Source organism: Synchiropus splendidus, chromosome 2, assembly GCF_027744825.2.
Source record: "Synchiropus splendidus isolate RoL2022-P1 chromosome 2, RoL_Sspl_1.0, whole genome shotgun sequence".
NCBI lineage: Eukaryota > Metazoa > Chordata > Actinopteri > Syngnathiformes > Callionymidae > Synchiropus > Synchiropus splendidus.
The window spans coordinates 31,201,843-31,218,248 of NC_071335.1; the positions used below are offsets into that span (position 1 = coordinate 31,201,843).

The window sequence follows — 16,406 nt, forward strand, 5'->3', positions numbered from 1 at the left end:
AGATGGGAGGCTGGTGATGTGGACTCAGCTTTTGATGCTTTCTGAGACGCAGGTGGTTCAAAACGACCTCACGGTCGGTCCTCGTAAAAACAGTCCGCACCAACAAGACATGTCAGCAAGACACTTTTAGAAAACACAAACCTCCTCTGTGTAGTTAAATCGTAGTCAGTATTCTTTAGCTGCTGGTGAAACGTGACATGTGGATCACAAACACTGCTACACAAACATGTCAACTCACCAAAAGTTCATGCACAGTTTCTTTCCTTAGTTCGACACAACATGAAGGATCAAGAAATCATGCACACAGTACACAAACATTACACCCCACCATAGCACAACAAAACTGAACTACTCTGCAACACCAGGGGTGAGAGGTGAGACACAACAGAAAAACTGAATGTGTACAAAACATCCATCTACACAGCACCTTACAATAACATGGGATTTCATGGATATAACACACCTTTTCATCAGACAATACAACACAACAGTGAAAATGAATCGAACACTTACTTGCCATGGATTGCGTTTGTGAACATACGCAAACACACAAATACTACACACAATCACGATACACATATCAAACACATTCTGAACACGTGCACTCACTAGCAACACACACAAACACACATGACTTACTTAAAACACAAACGCACAACAGAAGATTACAGACTCACAAGTTCCAAAGAAACAGTGTCGCTACCGTATCACATTTAATGTTGTTACACTACACATTCACATGCTGTGACCTACTCAAACGTTTTATTTGCAAGCATACAAAAGCTACACACAGAGAGACACGGATCTTTTTTTTGTCCCCACTCACAGCTCAGTTTCATAACTTTGTCAGTCGTGGCACCTCCGCACAGGGAGGAAGCTCGGTCTAAGAATAGAGGTAGATGCTGCAGATCGCCAAATATAAGTTTACAATTCCTTAACTTCAAGCAAATAAAACACCCCTCCGTGATTGATGTCGTTCAGATTATAGTGTTTAGAGGCCGAGCAACTACCAGTTGAACTCATCAAACCCTACAGAGCACGAATTTACCTCTTTTGAACTCGAGTGATTTATTCAGGATTGTCATCTTATACTCGACACTATACAAATTGTATGAAAGGAGGATTACAATACGACTTTGTTTTCACCTAATTACACCCTTGTTTCCTTTAAAAGACTAAACATGCTTTTATTTGGAGTCAGAGCCTCGCGGCAACAGGTGACGAAAGAAGCTCGAGGGCGCCCTCTTGTGGAGCAACATCAATACAACTTCTTTTGAGACGCTGCTACTGAAGATGCGGTCTGATATTAACTGAAAACTTCTATATTGTTTTTCATTATTATTTCGCTAATAGATGAAAAACATATGTCAGATTTCTTACCGGAAGTTGTATCTTCAATCATGAACAGCAACGTGAAGGAAATTCCTTAAAAGAAATGTACAATGTATGCGGGTACAATACAAGTTATCCAGCAAGTACAGTCGTCCAAGCGTCAATTTCAACACTAAAACGGCATGTGGTGTATGATTTGATTAAAAAAAAAAAAAGAAAGTTACAGTAAATAATGGTTAAAGCTGGAACAAGCCTGACCTACCACTGGTAGACGTATGACCTCTAAAGAATATGATTCTGATGTTGGTGTAAACTGCCGATGTCTCGACCAGATCTCGCGAGTCCAAGATTTAAAATTAAGGTGATTAACAGTGGCAAGAAATCCCATAAATTCCAGAATTAACAGAATTCACAACCGACAGTTTTGATAAACCAGGCTCATTTTCAATACCCTGACAGCCTGGTGATGCTTGGATAGCGTTTGCGATGGCTCATACATTTTTGTCTGTCGATGAAGAGCGAGTGGGCTTTACACTGGATGTCCTTCTCCAGGGCGGTGCGCGACTCCTCCAGGTGGGAGAGGGACCCTCTGGCCTCGCTCAGCTGCAGCTGCAGAGAGGCCACAGTGGACTCGATCTGTCTCACCTCGTCTTCCAAACTACACCGGAGAAGAGTAAACGCATGCGACAACACATTACATTAAAATCACGGCGTGCACTTGAGCAGCACACACTATGTGAACTTCTCCCCATAGGAATCACGTACAGTGCATGAATTTAAAGACTGAAAATGAGAGACTGTTACAGCGTGTAATTCAGTGTACCTGATCTGGGGGTCATCTCTGCACAGCTCGATGTTGGGTCTCAGAGCGCGAGTGTACAGTCTGGACTGAGCAACCCTCAGTGGAGCCTCTTTGTTGTAGATGGCCTGCTGCAGAAGGACTATGTTCCTCTCCTGATCCACAATCTCCTCCAGCACCTGTGCACACACACACCATCACACAAAAACATCGCAGCATGGCAATGAAAACCACTTGCCTGTCTGTGTTTCATCTCCAGCTGGGACTTTGCCTCCGTCAACTCCTCGCAGCGATGGTTGAAGGCTTGGTCCACAGTGGAGCACTGGACCTGCAGGTCCTTTGTGGTGTCGTCCAGCACTCGCTCCACAAGCCCCCTGACCACATGTACAGCAATGTAGAACAGTGGCTTTACCAGTGAGAAGACGATCACTCACCTGAGACTGTCTGTTGCTTGCTCTTCGTGTGTCGCCTTGGTGAGGTTGTCCTGAGTGAACTTTGTCCACGACGTCTGGTTACACACTCTGAAGCACCACAAACATAAGCGTCACCACTGGTCTTGTGTGCATGCTGGAGATCCAACGATCCAAATGCATTCATGTGACTGTCTTTATATTTATACGCTACAGCTCATTTTTACAAGTTAAAGTTCAGTCACGTGACCTGGCCAGGGACAGTACAGTGACTCACTGCTCCTGCAAGGCTGCTGAGCTGGGGTGTTTCTTGGTGTCGGGACTCATGTTTGAGTAGCTGCCACAGTGGTTGTCAAGGTTGTAGGCCTGGTATTTATCAGACCAGTCCATCTCTAGAGTCTGCTTGGCTTCCTGGTTGATCCTGGTGGTAAACAGGAATCTGACAGTGTAAGCAAGCACTTTCTCTTTCTCACTTGATACTCACTTGATCTGACGGATGACCTGTTCTCTGGTGCTTTTCAGAAGAGCTTGGACGCTCCTGATCAAGTCAACCTCCTGCAAAATGAAACACGCCGCTGTTATGATCAGGGTTCGGGGCAACATCTGTTGAAAATTTAAAAATGTTATAATAGTCTTAGGACGGTAATTACATTTCGCACACAACACTGTTCACCAGTGCATGCGCCTTTTCATCTGTCCAGTTTTTTCATGACCACTTTACCTCTTTACTGCTTTATTCTATTATTTCATCCATCCATCACTCAATAATCCCAAATAAAATCAATTGATGTGGTGTAGAAAAATGATCATTTACGTTACCTACAAAACTTGATTATTATGATTATTATTATTACTTTTTAAATGTATTTGTTTTCTCCAAGTTCATCACTGACTGAGCGACCTTCAACAGCTCCTCTTCCACCGAGTCCCGCACCAGGTCTGGTCCGAGTCTCGCGGCCCTGCACGTCAGATTGTCGGTCGCAATAGCGTATGGCGTCTCGGTTGCGTCAGTCGCTCTCTCCAGGCGGATCCTCAGGGCCTGAAGGGACTCGATGTCGGTCCGGAGCCGCTCAATGTGTCGCTGCAGCTCCGACCTCCAGTGATGGATGTTGTGTAGCCTCTCCCCGAGCAGACGCGTTCCATCCGCCTGCTTCTTCAGAGTCGCTGCCTCGGTGGTCTGGTTGAGGAACTTGGAGCCTCGCTGGATCTGCTTGGCTTCCTGGTGGTCGGTTCCGGCCTGGCGCAGGATGGTGTGGTAGTTGGAGAACCACTCGGCTGGCGTGTACTTGGCCGATCGGTAGCCCGCGGTGGCGGCTGACTCGGAGGACAGACGCCACCGCGGGATCTCCGCCTGCACCGAAGTCCCGGGGACCGCTGCGTCCTGCGCCACGGCCCGGCTGTCGATTTGAGGCCGAGAAACCAACAACTCAGAACTCATCTTCTTGCTGAACAAAAACACGTTGAATGAGTGAAACCTGTGGGAAAAGTTCGATGTGCTGACTTTGAGCAGCACGACAGGTGAGTGTTTGGGGTTGCCAGGTAACGCCGACGGGATCAGGTGACCGACCTCCAAGTCATTCATGAATTCAACACCTCTCACTCGAAATATGTTTGGGAAAGGAATAAAGAATAAAGAAAGAAATAATTAACATGAGAGAAATGTGAAATTGGAGTTTACATACGCCTTAAAATACTGTCATTATAGGTAGTAAATACCAGCCCAGAATGATGTGAAGGCATGATGTGGAAAACATATTTTGTATTTGAATGAAGAAGCAAATGAGATCAACATTTTCCACCACGGCACTAAAACAAGTGTTCACTTCATTAATTTCAATACATGCGGCAAAATAAAAATCTCATGCAATATAGTGGATTAAATATCAATTGTGAACATTGTCATGCATCTGATCATGTTTAAGGCAGCAGTGAATATCACAGTCAAAACCGACAAATATTAAAATGTAACAAAAGGAACTTGAAACTGAAAGAACACAAGACAATGGTACATCTTCATAGTTTGAACACTTGCATGAACATCACTTCCTGTTCATCCTGCCCATCTCACAGCCCTTTCCAGGCTTCTGTCCTCGACCTGCCTCCCTTGATAAGTTTGAAGTTTCTCTGTTGCGGAAAACGCTGTCATTACAATAGACTTGCTCTGTAGCAGCATTCAGGTGCACAGACGCCTCTTCATCCTCTTGGCTGTGAATGATTTGAGGACCTCTCTGGGCCGTATTTGGCTTTTCAACATTTTCATAATCCTGAAGAAAGAAAATAAAGGTCACACTTCACATCCAAAAAGTCATCCATTTTGCATAAACAAAGGTTACGACTTTAGTTGTATTTTAATGCAGTCGACTCACATTGTCATCACTGTACAGTTCTTCTTCTTCTGCTGTCTTCATGCTGACTTGAGCTTCTGTTAAAAAGACAGGTGTGTGAGTCATCACGCACGTCTAAATGTGTTTTGTGACACTTAATGTCAGTAGGTGTTTGATAAGAGAAAATGGAGACGTGTGCGTGTCAGTGGGTTTCACATCTACCTTTCAGTTTCCGCAACTTGCATCTCCACACAAGCAGCGCCACCACCAGCGCAACCAGTAAAAAGCCCAGCAGTGCAGGAACAATGACATACAGCGGCAGAACCAACTCTGTTCAGAAGAAGAGGACGTTACAGAGACACTTCCCTTCAACACTTGAGTGCACACATTTGACTGTTCGGTCACCAACTTATCTTCATCTGTCTGAAGTCGAGGCGTCAGCACACACAAACCTGCGACCGGTGTCTTGGCTGTTATTACACTTTGATAAGTTGTTGGTGCTGTGGTGCTTTGGATCTGCGGAACGTCTGCATGAGAACAAATGTAAATTCTGTAAATGTTTCGTATCTCATGCAGGACCTTCGTTCACTCACTCGTTTATAAGAATTTCAAATACATTCGTAGTGGAAACCCTGGCTATTGTGTAGCAAAAAACATCCCTGAACAAAAGCAAACAGATGCTTTTGTTTGCTTTTGTTCAGGGATTCCTCCATGCTTGTTGTTGTTGTTATCATCCTAGCTGCCACGTGTCTTGTGTGTTCTGTTCAATGAAATGAAATGAAATTAAAACGATTAAATGCACATGAATGCTCTAAAGTTGCTCCCAGCTCAGGCGAAAGAAAAGCACCAACTTCATAATATAAAACACAACATGCGATGGCATCACAGTAAATACACCAACTTCATGTGGCTGTGGTAAGAAAATGTCTTCTTTTGAAAGTCTTGTGATTCATCACCTGCAGAATGAATCCTCTTCTTTGTGTTTCTAGTGTGTGTTATTCTAACTCAGCTCCGTGGCGCGTCTGCCACTTTATGCTAGTAGTTTTTTCAAGCTAAAGTGTCATTAAAGTGGCATTAGTATTTGCTTTTGCCTGCTCCACTGGTAAATGAGTCTAGTTGGTGGCTCTCATATACGGCGGTGCAGAAACGCTGTAGAAAAATGAAAGACAAAGGTGCAGCTTCTTTTCCCGTCTAACTTTATTGCATCATGACTCAGCTGTTTCAATAAGCAGTGAGCAGTCTGTAGAGATCACGTTCATTTTGAGTTGACAGTGGAGACACTTGAAACTAGTCTTCTTCCACGACAACTGCCTGGGTTGTTGTTGAAATGCTGACGGTGGTCGCGTCTCACAGCAGCCCAGTGCATGTCTGCAGAAGAGTCAGATGTGATTGAAGAACATGTTACACTTGTCCAAACCAGATCATCCATCCATCCAACAACGCCAATGACAGTGAGTCAACTAAACTCTCTTTTCCGTCTGACAAATGCTGGCGGACCACAGTCACAGATGTTAGCTGCTAGCGGGTAATGTTGGAGCTAATCTCTTGTGCTAGCTATATCTACGTTATACTTTAATAAACAGAATCACATGAGTAGCGAACACTTATACGTTTGTTAGCATCTGAAAAATAAGGCACGCACCAAAGACCTGCGGTTAACATGAAGAATGACTTACAAGTCCGGAACAAAAATCTGTCCGTCGCCCTTGGACTCTTCACCACGAAGTCTTGCCACGGCCATGATGATCATGAACGGTCGCTGCTGAGTTAGCGCTCATAGGTTCCGTGAAATGATTTGATAGTCACGTGAGTGGGTTGTGGCCGCCTGACTCTCAGGACGCGCCTCTTGTCGGGTCGCCCAGGGAAAGTTAGGCTGTCCAGAGATTCCTTTTACTGAGAGTTAGAAACACAGACTTGGCGACATCTGTCTGTTCAATATGAAACCTGTCATGTTAATGCTAAGCTAAGTTTCTATTCTCTCCTCTTGTGAGAGTCTTGTGATTCTTAACCAAATTCTTACAATTGATAAATAAAGACAGTGTGAGGCAGAAAAACATTTCTCATCTCATGAGAAGCCAGGCGCTTGACAAAGTTTGGGCGAGGAAATTCCATAGAAAAGTGAACGTTGACCATTGGACCCCAGTCTTGTTTGGTGGTCAGGTTCATCAGTTAAATACCAACTTACCAACAGTCAGATGATACTGAGTGTAGGTGCCAGCGCTCCACCGCGGCTCGGCACCACACCAGTAGGTCCCAGCATCCCTGGTGCTCACTTCTCTCATGGTGATCTCGAAGACGGTGTCTACTGAGGTGAGTCTCAGTTCCATGTTGGCTGACGGTGCCACGTCGGTGCAGCTGTCACGACGCTCTCCCTTACACACAAAGATCTTCTGTCCTGCCCTCTGCGCCTGATAGTGGCACTGGATGGTGAGAGGCTTCCCAGCAGTGCCTGTCACCCTCAGTGTTTTCTCACAACACCAGTCTGTCAAACACAAGGAGCTCATTTAGGAACATTTTGTGTCTAGGTGTTAAACTAGGTGTTTATTTCAGTCTTCAACTTCTCTTCTTCTTCTTCTTAGTCTTCTAACTTACAGAAACATGCCATCAGCTGTTACCACACTATCCAGCCTCCTCCACCTTAACTCATCTTGATCATCCTCTTCAATCGCACCCGTCCTCTCTAAGTCCATCCACATCCACGAGCTTCATGGGTTGTCCTCCTCTTCACGTTTACCTGATGCATCTCCAGTATTTTACTTCCAACATGTCCACTATCTCTTCCCTCCATGTGTCCAGATGTTACTTCACCGCCAAACCTTTCTCCATGAGCAGTCCATTTCTAATCTTGTCACTGCCAATGAAAACCTGTGTATCTTCATCCACTCCTAACTCTGCTTCCTGTCTTTTTGTCAGTTTACGATAAAGGCCCATTTATGCTCCCTTCATGTATGAAATTGTACCCGTCCAGTTCATGTTCACCAGTGTTATGACTAACAATGCATAACTGTAACAGCGTTCTTTTTGCAAATAACAAGTAGTCGATTGTGTGGTTTTTAAAATTCGGTAACTCTGTTACTGTTACCACATGACTATTTGTGGCATTATTTTACGTTATTTAACAATCTCAGTAAGAGACTGCGAGTAAGTCAGAGAAGTGTTGTGTCGTTCTGAATCTTCCTGTGTCAGTCACTTGGAGATATTCTCACTACTACACTTGTGTCGAGCAAGACCCTATCGAAGGCCCAAAACAGCAATTCTCATTTTGTAAGTACGGTGGTACCTCGGTTCTCGACCACAATCTGTTCCAGACGGCCATTCCAGAAGTGATTTGTTCGAAATCTGAATCGATTTTTCCCATTGCAATGAATGGAAAAAGAAATAATGCGTTCCAAGCCTTAAAATAGTCTTTTGTAGGAGTGAATGTAGAGTCTCTGCTGCAGGTGCGCTGTTCCTCTATGTGTGTGGCCGCTGCATGTGGGAGGGGTTGCCGAGTGAGTGACGTCTCTCCAGAAGTGAAGAGGTGCCCGGTACGTGTCCAGCTCTGAATGTGCGCTTCTGTGCAGTTTGGCTGTGACAAAGTCATAAACCAAGTAACGCTCTGTCCGAGACTCGCCTCATCCCTGTCCACAGTCAAACGTTCATGACGGCTACAAACTCCAAAACAAACATGGTGACTGTTGAAGCAGAACTGATTATCTACCTCTCGCACAAAAGATGAAACAGAGGCAGCGTTGTGGGAGGCGGTGGTCGTGAATGAAAGACAGAGCATTTCCGGCATTCTTAGCGACTCATTAGAGCTATATATTGGGTATTAACAGCAACACTGCCCCCCCACGGTTTCTGGTGTTATTGCTCCGTTTGGTCTGTATCTGTAAGCTTTCTGGAAACGGCAGAAAAACGGACAAAATGAATGCAGAGCCCGGACAGAAGGCTCCGCCGGATCCGTACACAACGTTGAGCATAGATGGGCCTTTAGACTTCCCCTTCACTTTCACTGCTCCTCCTCTGTCACAGATAACTCTTGGCAGTCGTCTCCACCCTGCCTGCACTCTCCTCTTCACCCCTCCTAAATCTTTGTTTTAAGTCTAAGTTTAACAGTTTTTCAGTAGTACTACAGTGTATATACTGAATCAGTTTGAGATGCGTTATGTAATGAATGATCTGTGCGTAATCTCACCTTTGACTTTTAGCATGAAAGAGCGAATGTCATCTGGCCCGGGATTTCTCTTGACGCCACTGAGGTACCGCCCAGAGTCTTCACGTTTTACATTTCGGATCCTCCACACAAACAGCCCGTTAGATCCACCTTCAGTCAGGCTGATCCGGCTGTTGCTGGAGTGCCTTGAGGTTATCAGGGCATCCCTCAGACAGACAGAGGGCTTGCTTCCTTTGCACAAGTATTTTAGTGCGCCTGTGCCCTGACAAACAAAGGACGCTGACTCCCCTTCGCTGACTTCAACTTCCGAGACCTTGTCACAGCAGCTGTCTGTGAACATGGAAGAGACTTAGGTCAAATCTGAGCAAACATTTATTCTTCACATATTGAAAGATTAAAAAGTGCAGTAGATCATTTTTAAAACCAAGAGAATCTGATATCGCATGACGTTCATTCACCTGGTTCAACCTTAAGTGTGACTTCTGTGTAGACATCCGGTCCGTTCCGAGACACTCCACACCAGTACTTCCCTGCATCGGATCTTCTCAGCTGGGAGATGTTGACCATGAAATAGCTCCAGAAGTCGGTGATGCTGTACCTGTTGCGTTGCTCCTGAGAAGTAGTTACCAGTACATCACTGTCTGATGTACAACCCGTCCCGCAAAAGTACTTCTCATAGGACTCGTAACCTTTCTCAGTGCGACAGGTTATTGTAGCTTCTCCTCCTTCATACCCAAACGCCTGGATGGCCCCGGCTGCTGAAGTCACAACATTCCAAGCGACTGTGAGAATTAAAGAAAGCCTGAACATCATTGTTTTAACTGAACCTCTCGACGGCAGGAGCCTCAGTGTCAGTGTGGTTAGTGCTGAATGTCACACCTAAACTCGCAGTATCACTTCTGCATTTTGCCACATGATCCAAATATAGAATAATTAGAATGACAGTCATATTATGAGAATAAAGCAAGTCAAACCAGTGCTACCACAGCCAAGGCCATCTCAGTTATTAATGCGTTAGACATGTGACACTTATGAAATGACTGTTGGAATAGTTAACTTGCAGTCATCACCCAGTAATCGTGGGAGTGACACACAGAACCGTGAGCGTGTCCATCAGCCAATAGTGGGCTGTCAACATTGAAGATAAAAACAAATTCCAACATGCTACAGAATACAATAATGTTGTATATATTTACATAACCTCCATAGTTAGGTCATTTTAAAGCCCCAAATTGCTCAATGCTACTAACACTCCTCCCTGAAATGGTAAATACAAGAGAGGAAAGCCCCAATATAGCAGTTCAAATATGCTGTGACTAGCTCACCTTGAGATTTGGACCTGTCTTCAAACGGATGTTTTGGTGCCTTTTATTGATCGCTAGAAAATGATGCATCAAATGCATACACCGGGGATTGCATCATTTGAGACGCAAAACTTCCGGCAGCTGATGAGGAACACCAGATGCGACTGACTGTAGGAGTGACAGCAGGTGTTGCCACTTGATCTGGCGGGCGTTCTATTATGGAAAGTGAGGCAGGGGTCGTGTGCAAAGCATCGTTCGAGCCCCGCTGCACCAGCAGCAAATTGTGAAATGCCAGTGAGTGACAGCTCAGTGTGCTCCTCGCCAAGTGTTTCCGTATCTCTCACCCAAAGTTCAACATGGATGCAGAGGGGAGCTGGGTTGTTGCCAGGATGAGGATCTCACTTGGGGGTCGAGCGCCTGTCTTTAACATGCAGGGTGTGTCACACACCAAGTTGCTGTGAAGCAGCGTTCCAAAGACGCTTTATATCGCTCCATACATTCTGGAGTCAGCAGGAAACACCGAGTGGCGATGGGAACCACAGTAACTTAAATATCAGTGTAGAAACTTACAAATCATCATTTATATATTCACTTGAGACGGAAACAAGAGTGCAAACATTGCTAGTATAGGAACTAAAACCATGACCTCCTGAAAGTGTGAACGTTTCAAGGTGAGGAAGTCCTATTCAGCATGAGAATAAAATACTGGTTAGATTGAAACAATAAGGCTTGAACTGAGAAAACATTTTAATATTTGTCAAAAACATTTCGACTCAACAACTCACAGAGCTGCACATCATTCACTTCTGTCAGAAGACTAAAATAAACAGGAAGCTTCTTACAAAGCAAGCTCATATTCAGGGCAATAACTCATGACCCATGACTGGATGCAACACAAACCACCTCACTTCAATACCCTCCTTTAACTGAAGGGCAGCTCTTCGCTGGGGTGCAGTTGACAGGGGTTGGATCCCTCACTCTGCGCACTGCTGTATATCTTGATAAAGTCTTTGTAGCGAGGGGCGCAGCCGAGCCAAGCTTCGCCAAAGTGAATGGATCCGGTTAAGAGAAACTCTTCGCCTCCCGTCGGAATGTGGCATCGCGCTGGTAGACTGACACGTCCGCTCCAGCTCCGCACTCTTGCTCCGCCCCACGCAAATATCCTGCTCTTCTGCTGGAGCACTTGCTTCAGACTGACCATGACTTCAGAGTGGTCTTCCGTGACCTTCGCGACACCCCGAAATGATCCCCTCGCCACTGAGGATATTTGGAGGGTGAGAAATACAGTGTCAGTGAAATAATATAAACCCAAACAGGTGTTTAGTATTGACGATTTGAAGAATAGGATTTGACATTTTGCTGCTTCTGGATTTAGTCCAGGACCAGCTACTACCTCAGGTCCACATGATCTGTAGTTCTAGGTTTAGCAGGTCTCCAAAGTTTGAACTTTGCACCAGGCCGGAATTCACTTTTTACAGGTGATTGAGAGGACCATTTAAAGTCAACCTTGCATGCCACATTTAAAGGCACCATTCAACTATTAACAAACATAAGAATATATTTTTTTCAGACAAAATCTAGGGTTTCCGCCAGGATTTTTTTAAGCAGTGCAGACCCAATGAAGAAGCGATAGAGATACATGGAAGCAGATGGGAAGGTTCTGACTTTTTTTTTACTGAATTGGCAACAATAAAAATGCTAGTTTCTAATAATGGTCCGGCCAGAACACGCGACTTGAGTCCCGCAAGCAACAGACTGGATTAATCTGTTAAAAACCAAAAACCACCATGAGGCGTCACCTGCTGTCCACTTGTTTCCATGTTTCCACTTCAATTTAATACTTTGCAGAGATGCACTACGCTCATTTACATGCAGAGGAAACACTGGCCTCTGCAGTGTCCCATACAGTGGGTGTCAAACTCAAGACGGGCAAGGGTTCAAAAAGGTCTGGAAACAAAATATATCTAAACATTTTAAATACAGTGAAAATTGACTTGATAGATCGGGCCAGAGCCTTGTCGCAAAGGTCACTGCTAGATCACAGTACACTTTCGTTTAGACTAACAAAAGACCTTCTGAAAAGAAACATGCTCATCCAACTACTGAATTACTCACGCTGAAAACCTCCTGCAGAAGGCAAACTAATACTCATTCTGTACTGTTATATATGATTTGGAAGTATGCTTCTGATGGATTATGCAACGGTTAGTGATAACATTCAAACAGCAGGCTGAATTTTCTTGTTCAACAAGAGCAGACTAGTTTTTCTGAAGGCACCAGGGCCAGTTATGGCTCATCACATCACCTGGTACTCACCGAAGTCACTGGTGCACACAGCCATGAGAACGTCTGCATCTGAACACGGCACACAGGCCACTACATTTGGGAGGGAGAAAAACAGTTACAAACAGTTCCTCAATACTGCGTACAAGAACTGACGGATGAGCTGCAAACAATCCCAGATTAGATGGAAAGTACCATCATGTGTATGATTTTCACGCCGGCTTCTCATGTATGGACCATCAACATGAATAATAGCTAGGCTAAAATGAAGGAAAACTTCTAAAAACACAGATGCATATTCCTTATATTTAACATGTGCCTGCCTCCACGGAACGGACCCTGCAGCAGCGTGAAGTCACGAAAAAGGAAAGCAACACAACACGACGGAATGAACTGAAACAGCATGTACAGGAAGAGACATAATCAGAGAATTACCCTTTGACCCTGTCGCCTATAAAACACCCACCCTTTCTTCACTCAGCTCAGCTTTTCTCTGCCTTGATTTTTCACCCATATGGGTGGGCTCGGCTCTCGCCGGACTTTTGATTGACAGTTGGGTTGACTCTTGTGCTTGACCCTGACATGCCCTTCCCATTGGCCTTCTTGTTTTTATAAGTCTGGCAGGGGCAGGAATGTTGGGGGCGGAGAGTCTCTGAGCGGAGTAGCGTGTAGGTGAGATGGCGGGAGGAAACACTAATGTGTTTCACTCACAATGCTCATCTGTCACTTCCACTTAGGTTGGTGCGACGACAGCCGCGGCCAAACACTTTAACACCAGGATTACTGACAAATTGTGGTCAGTTAGGACATTTAGAACAGAGTGAAAACCAACAGCTTAACCAGTTTTTCACATTAAGCATCGGTTTAAATAAATTGTTCCTTTATCTAATACTCTTATCTTTTTTATTTAGGTTCCATTCGCAGTAATATAATGATGTCATTCATGGTTCTGATAGCCTCCAATGTACTTTGAGTCCTGCTCATATTCTGCAAATGGTCTTCATTTTTAATAACGTTTGGTGTCCTACCTGGACCTGAGTGCAGGCGTGTGTACATGTGCACGCCAGGACCCTGACTGGGGACCAGCTCATACTGGAAAGCAGTGATCCTCCGGCTGATGTCGGTCTGGGGAACAGCCTCCACAAACAGAGCCCCGTCGTCTTTGCTGAAGCAGTGCACCGACCCGGAGGCCTGCTCCTTCTCCGCCAGCAGCAGCTTCAACTCCCCGGCTTTTTCCAAATACATGTTGGCCCCCTGTGCACACAGTACTGCATGTTAAAACCAGGAAGGACTCGCCAAGTTCTCTTCAGGAGTGAGGCATACTTGAGAGTGAGCATGAGGTCTGATGCACACATGGAGACCCAGGCTGTGTCCCCATGAGGGTTCCGTGTTTGGGCGCAGGTTAATGAAGATGGCTCCTGTTGGGTACAGCCACTCTACAGACCCTTGAGAGCAGCGGAGGTAGACCTGCTCCACGTCTCTGTGGTGGGCCTCGTGACTCAGACCACTGCAACAGATAGTACACCATCATTTGATGATTTTATGAACCCAAACGTCACTGCTGTCAGCAGAAACTCATGACTACGTTAAAGAGTTGAATGAGTTTTGGGTCAACATTCACCTGTTACCAGAAAACATTGTAATAAACTGTAACTGTAATAAATGTCCAGTTGTAGTTTCTACTTAGATAAGAAACACCGTTTTAAGCTTAATATTTATGATTCACCATGATTCATATAATAATATAAGTGGATTGAACAAATACTTATATACCTCAATGATTGTTTGAGATATATATATATATATATATATATATCTTGTGTGGGTATAACTGAGATATTTAAATTGTACTACTGATAGATATCAGTGTTGAACGCTGTCATCTATCAAGACAATTAAGACAATTGATATTGGAGTTAATATTTAGCCACTATTACCGGTACGAATTTAGTCCTAAGGTCATTTGAACAATCCACTCTATAGCACTAACCCCTGCTTTCGTTTGTGGAAGTTTCTTAATCTTGAGTAAGTCTCCCAGTGTGTATGAGTCGGCAGAAGCGAGTGTAAAGGATGTAAATAATCCTGAGCATGTTCGTCTTCTTCAGCGGCGACACAAGGACAACACAAGTCGAGGGAGTCCGGTGGACTTCTTACCTTCCCCGCCAGCTGCACTGGTCGCTGGAATACTGAGCCCCAGCCCCGGAGAGAAGAGCAGCCGGGATCCAGAGCAGCAGCAAGGACCGGAGCATGGTGGTCCTCGGTCCGCTATGTGCTGTGAAAATGTCCAGTTCCGGAGAGCAGCGACTACATTCTCGAGCGCACCCGAAGTGAAGGGCCGCGCGTCCGAGTCCAGAAGAGTCTAGCAACGGCAGCCTCGCGCGCGCGCGCAGGAAAGTTTTCAGGTCCAGCACATGTGACCGCGGGCGCGTGCCTGCTGCCGACCCAGTTGGAGTGACACGCGTGAGCTCGCGCCAGGCCACGCCCACACACCATGTACGTTACAAGCAGTCAAGTTAATGTTCCTGAAACACACACACAGGACGCAAACCTCATTCATACAATCCATATTATAGTGTCACCGACGCGCCTGAGGAACAATGCATGAATAAATCTTCCTCAAAATCCCTGCTTATTCGCTGATGTTGCCGCTGCTTCAGCGTACCGGTGTCTGTGACGTCACAAGATGGCGGCAGCGTTTAACCGACTTATGTGTGGAACCCAGTGCTTCTTCTCTCCAGTGATATAATGGTGGGTTGGTGCTGCAGGTGTCGGTAACCTCAACATTTCACCGCGCGACCCTGCAATTCATTTCTCTTTCTCCGTCTGACGTCACAGTTGTGTGTGAACCACAGAGGTTTGTGGGGGGAAAACGTCAGGTCTTGACACAACTTAAAAGTCGCACATGTACTCGAACCGCGTCTTTTGCTCCTGGTGGACTTTTCCCGTGAGAACAGGCAGAACTGCGAGTATGTGACGGAGTCGCTACATTCCACCACAGAGCCAGAGTCACGCAGCACATTCCTCAAAGAGAGACGCGCAGTGTAACGCGACAGCAGACGCATCTATATCATGTGTGACGCAGTCGTTCGTTTCGTGCTGCAGTGAAAGAAGTGATTCTTCTACTAGCTATTTTTAGATATCCATCCTCTACACCTTCTTCCAGTTGTGTGACCATATCATAAAATAAATCACAGAAACAGATGTATCACTTTGTCCACTTTATGGCCGTTTTTTTTGACTGTACATTTTGTATTCTGGGCTCTTAAAACTTAAAATGACCTTCTCTCTCTCACACACACACTCACAGTAAACACATCTATACACAGGTTTCAGTCTAATTCAGTCACCCCCTCCTGGGACCCTCTGAGAGGGCGATGAGCTGATCGACCTCCGGCGCTTTTTCGCCGTATCGAGGATCCGGGTTCTCCTCCTGCCACCTGGCTCATGTCAAGCAGCCTGACAGGAGGAGCCCTTCGTCTGTCCACACGTTTTCTGTACCCACACACATTCCTCTATCTCTGATTTCAACCTTCATGACCCCCACTTCCTCCACGCTCACGCACAGCACACTCCTCTGGAGAACTTTATTTACCCTCGGGGACCATGTCAACTTCCATGTTGAAGGGCAAAACCCACAGCAGTTGTTGTACTAACAAGCTTCGTAGACAGTTCTGCATTTTTTTTATTCAATATATTTTTCCCTCTCAACTCAGGAGTAGCATCACTTTTTTTTGTAGTAAAACAGTTTTTTTTCCAACATTTTAAAAGACATTTTGATGATGTTCATGTTGCTCATTT

At 45.3% G+C, this 16,406-nt stretch overlaps 3 protein-coding genes across 3 annotated transcripts; all 3 read right to left on the minus strand.

Moving 5' to 3' along the window:
- Positions 1-1,776: 1,776 nt before the first annotated feature.
- LOC128754648 (tektin-4-like) lies at positions 1,777-3,979 on the minus strand. Its single transcript, XM_053857415.1, has 7 exons — positions 3,443-3,979; positions 3,026-3,096; positions 2,819-2,962; positions 2,566-2,652; positions 2,370-2,505; positions 2,156-2,310; positions 1,777-1,990 (listed from the first exon to the last, which is right to left on the minus strand). The coding sequence occupies exons 1-7, from the start codon at positions 3,977-3,979 to the stop codon at positions 1,777-1,779; spliced, it is 1,344 nt and encodes a 447-aa protein (XP_053713390.1).
- Positions 3,980-4,449: 470 nt separating this feature from the next.
- On the minus strand, positions 4,450-9,749 carry LOC128754673 (polymeric immunoglobulin receptor-like). Its single transcript, XM_053857473.1, has 7 exons — positions 9,480-9,749; positions 9,043-9,351; positions 7,051-7,347; positions 5,318-5,392; positions 5,088-5,195; positions 4,908-4,963; positions 4,450-4,805 (listed from the first exon to the last, which is right to left on the minus strand). Exons 1-7 carry the CDS (start codon positions 9,586-9,588, stop codon positions 4,581-4,583), a joined length of 1,179 nt encoding a protein of 392 aa, XP_053713448.1. The 5' UTR covers positions 9,589-9,749; the 3' UTR covers positions 4,450-4,580.
- Positions 9,750-11,070: 1,321 nt separating this feature from the next.
- LOC128754387 (meteorin-like protein) lies at positions 11,071-14,940 on the minus strand. Its single transcript, XM_053856968.1, has 5 exons — positions 14,763-14,940; positions 13,932-14,115; positions 13,637-13,862; positions 12,642-12,701; positions 11,071-11,582 (listed from the first exon to the last, which is right to left on the minus strand). Exons 1-5 carry the CDS (start codon positions 14,855-14,857, stop codon positions 11,248-11,250), a joined length of 900 nt encoding a protein of 299 aa, XP_053712943.1. The 5' UTR covers positions 14,858-14,940; the 3' UTR covers positions 11,071-11,247.
- Between the last annotated feature and the right edge of the window lie 1,466 nt (positions 14,941-16,406).

Coding starts and splice junctions, on each gene's coding strand:
- LOC128754648 (XM_053857415.1), bottom strand. CDS start 3,979: ATGAGTTCTGAGTTGTTGGTTTCTCGGCCTCAAATCGACAGCCGGGCC. Junction 3,097..3,442: donor TGGAAGAGGAGCTGTTGAAG/GTCGCTCAGTCA, acceptor TTCATTTTGCAG/GAGGTTGACTTGATCAGGAG. Junction 2,653..2,818: donor TCAGCAGCCTTGCAGGAGCA/GTGAGTCACTGT, acceptor GTGGTGCTTCAG/AGTGTGTAACCAGACGTCGT.
- LOC128754673 (XM_053857473.1), bottom strand. CDS start 9,588: ATGGTCAACATCTCCCAGCTGAGAAGATCCGATGCAGGGAAGTACTGG. Junction 5,393..7,050: donor TCAGTATCATCTGACTGTTG/GTAAGTTGGTAT, acceptor GTTCTCATGCAG/ACGTTCCGCAGATCCAAAGC. Junction 4,806..4,907: donor AACTGTACAGTGATGACAAT/GTGAGTCGACTG, acceptor TTCTTTCTTCAG/GATTATGAAAATGTTGAAAA.
- LOC128754387 (XM_053856968.1), bottom strand. CDS start 14,857: ATGCTCCGGTCCTTGCTGCTGCTCTGGATCCCGGCTGCTCTTCTCTCC. Junction 14,116..14,762: donor CAGTGCAGCTGGCGGGGAAG/GTAAGAAGTCCA, acceptor TATCTGTTGCAG/TGGTCTGAGTCACGAGGCCC. Junction 13,863..13,931: donor GACCTCATGCTCACTCTCAA/GTATGCCTCACT, acceptor CTGTGTGCACAG/GGGGCCAACATGTATTTGGA.